This window comes from Plasmodium brasilianum, chromosome 7, assembly GCF_023973825.1.
Source record: "Plasmodium brasilianum strain Bolivian I chromosome 7, whole genome shotgun sequence".
In the NCBI taxonomy this organism is placed as follows: domain Eukaryota; phylum Apicomplexa; class Aconoidasida; order Haemosporida; family Plasmodiidae; genus Plasmodium; species Plasmodium brasilianum.
This window is the reverse complement of record NC_090120.1, coordinates 2,159,882-2,163,630: the sequence shown is the minus strand read 5'-3', so window position 1 is coordinate 2,163,630 and position 3,749 is coordinate 2,159,882. Positions and strand designations below refer to the sequence as shown.

At 18.9% G+C, this 3,749-nt stretch overlaps 1 protein-coding gene across 1 annotated transcript; it reads right to left on the bottom strand.

Annotated features, from left to right (window-relative positions):
- Positions 1 to 2,487: 2,487 nt before the first annotated feature.
- Positions 2,488 to 3,494, bottom strand: MKS88_002175 (uncharacterized protein; the record flags this gene model as incomplete). Its single annotated transcript, XM_067215164.1, has 2 exons — positions 2,488 to 3,273; positions 3,408 to 3,494. The coding sequence occupies 2 exons, from the start codon at positions 3,492 to 3,494 to the stop codon at positions 2,488 to 2,490; spliced, it is 873 nt and encodes a 290-aa protein (XP_067074469.1).
- Positions 3,495 to 3,749: the final 255 nt, after the last annotated feature.

The following is a 3,749-nucleotide window of genomic DNA, read 5'->3' as shown; positions in this document are numbered from 1 at the left end:
TTAAACAAACAAAAAAGTAAAATATAAGTATTAATATGGTATAGAGATGTACATACGTGAAACAATAGTTATTGAATCTACTGAACAAACTAATAAAATAAACAAAATAAAGCATACAAAAAATGTAGGAAAATTTTCCCAACAAACGTCAACAATTATCATGTTAGTAATAAATTCATATTCTATAAATAATAAAAGTAATAAAGCTAAAAAAATGTTATACTCCACCTTACAGTAGTATCTCCCCTCAAATATATCATTATGTATAAGAAAAGCGATTATGAATGATAAAATTATAACTGTTGTATAAATACTTTACTTATTTTATTATTTTGTATAATAAATAATTTATTAAATTCAAAAATTATATTATTTTAATGAATTAATATTTATTTTAAAGATTATATTACAATAATTCATGTGTATATTAGTATACTTCACCATACAGATCGAAGTGTTACATACAAACTAAATTATTCTTCAGATAAGAATTAACAAACCTTACGATATTTTATTAATAATACATATATTATTTTTTATTTATATGTTCTTCTTTGCATTTTATGTTTATCCATTAATCGTAAACAAGGATTTTTAAATTTATTTATTTACAATTTTATTTTTTTCTTTTAATTGTTATAACATTTCTTAAAATATAAAATATATAATTACATAATATTGGAAAAACTTCAAAAGAGCATGTAACAACTAGGATTCATATTAATGCATGTTATCCAGTAGAAGCGCACTGAATATATTTATTATAATATGTTTGTATTCTTACCTTATATATACAATTAATTTTTTTTAAGCTTCATATATCTGGAAAATAATGCATGCAATATAATAGTAATCAAAAATAATATGAAGTTTCATAATTAATTATTTAATACATAATAATATATAAATCATTATATTAAAATAACATGTATTCATTTATTCCAACTATATGTATAAAATACATATATAAAAATTATTTGATGCATATACTCTAACTTACATATTTTCCGCAAAATATTTAATGAAAATTATTAGTTAATAAAAATATATTGTAATTTAAATATATTTACGTATTTACTTAATTAAGATATCATATTAACCTCTAATTAAAATTTATTAATTTATTAAATATCAAACGTTTAATTTCATTCATTAAACTGTCATTTTAAAAAATATAGATATATTACATATGAAGATCTTTAAATAGATCTGATGAGTACATCAAACATTTGTAAATTAATAAATAGTTCAAATTTAAAATGAATATATCTTTATCAGTGTATACTTTTTCCTATTAATAACGATATAAATTATAACATGGCAATAGTATTAATCTTATATATAGTAAATCAAAAAAATATAATAATGTTATGTTAATAAAATTTTTTCCGAAATACAGAACCACATATATAGATACATTAAATGATTAAATAGTTCTTAATTCTACAAGTACCAGATAAAATATAACTCGTTCTTTTACAAAATATTATTTTTATCTGTTATATAAATAAAAGAAAAAAAAGAATTTATTCATATTATCCAAATATATACAATTATATATAATTTATTATTTAACATTTTGTTGACATAAGAAAATTTTAACATCTATGTTCTTTAATTTATCATAAACTTTTATTATAATATATATGTATAATTGATTTATTTTTTAATAAATTTATTACACAAATAAGCAAAATAACAAATTTTTATAATTCTTTATTTAATTTTATATATATACTAACAATAAGTTCTTAAAACATTACAATTGGTCGATATATAAAAAGGATATTTTATTAATATATATTTATAACTTCCAATTTGCACCATGAAGAAAAAACTAAAAATATATTAAAAAGCTTTTTAAAATAAATAAGTTTTATAGCAGATTTCTAATAAAACGCACTTTATAGAATAAATATTAAGTTTTTTCTTTATTAGAAAAAATTATATATACAAATAAAAAGAAGAAAAAATGTTTGATTTTTTTTTCATTAAATAAAAAAAAGAAAGCTATTATTGCTAATATAAAATCAATAATGTCTTTTGTTACAAATCCAAAAAAATAGTCTTCGTATATTAGGATAAAATTAAAAAATTAAAGCAACAATTTTTATATCAAATATAAATTATCACACATCTATAAAATTATATTAATTTTTTTACCATATATACATTTTAATACACATACATATATATTTTATGAAAATCCTTTTAAATACAAAAATGTATATATGAAACTGTAATTTTTTTTCAATATTATATAATAGTTTATAATAAAAATTGAAAACTGCTAAAATATTCAAACTCCAAAAAAAACTAGGAACATTTTTTTTTCATCGTTTTATATCAAAAAGGAATGATATAAGTACTAGAATTCGTAAAAATTAAATAATTGTACTCGTATTTATTTAGTAGTAAAAATGTTACTAGTATCAATTAAAATTAAATGTTTCATTATAGAAAGTGAAATGTGACTTAATAATTTTATCATTTCCTGAACTTTATTTTTTGATATTTCTTAACTTTTTTATGGTAGTAAAGAATTCCTAATATAACTGTGACACCTAATATTATTAATGGCATAATATATACTAAATAACCTAAAAAGCTCTCTGCGTAAACGTATCCTTTTACATCACTAAGTTCACCTCCGACAGTTTTCTGCTCTTTCATATATATTACTTCCTTTACAGATTTGAACAACCAAGAGAAATTTGAAGATTTTAGATAATTATGTAAAGGACCATACCACCCACGTCCATGGCACAAAGTAACTATCTTAATAAACATACTTTTAAGCCCACATGAAAAAAAACTATCTAGTATGATCAATATTGATAACAAAATTAGCAATATTATAGGTACACAAATTCGCAATCTGTATTTTTTACGTGCTACTTTTTCATAGACCTTATTACTAATTGTCCTGTTGTTTTTAAGAAAATCTAAATAATCCAATTCTTTAAATATTTTTTTTTCAAGTTGAGAATATTTTTTTGTTTCAAATATGTTATAGTTATTTTTCATAGCTTGTTTATGCACTTTCGTATTCTTTGATGAACCTGTGTTTGAATATTTTATTTTTGTCTCAACCCATTCTTCATTATAATATATATTTTTTTTTGCGTTCCCAGCATTATTTGATATACCATTTTTTAAACCTAAAATATTTGAATCCTTATCCTGCATACATTTAGCTAGTAATCGACAGGTTTTTAAACTTAATTTTCTAGCTACATTGTGTTTCATTTCTAATGATTTGTTAAAAGTACCCTAAAAACCAAAGAAAATGCATAATATTTAAATTTATAAATAATATAAGATAAAAAACTTTATTAACAAAAACAATATAGCTAACATATGAATAATATAAACAATATAAACATGTTTAAATTCAATATTCATACCATATAATTGCTTAAATAGCATATCCGAATTAAAAAATTAAACACAGCAATATTAATAACTAAGAACATACTAATATTTTTTTCCATGATATAAATTTTTTAATATTGTAATATTTTAAGTAGGAAATATATTAACTACAGTACAATATGCTTCTTATGATAAAACATATTACAACTATATGTTAAATTTTTTTCATAATATTTTTTAGTAAAATCTTAAGAAAATATATACAACTGTAATAATTTCTGCAACAGAAACAAGGGTATTTAACTTAAAAATATATATATAATTTTTATCTTAATTTTATTTTTAATGAGAAAATAATAATTAATAATAAATAA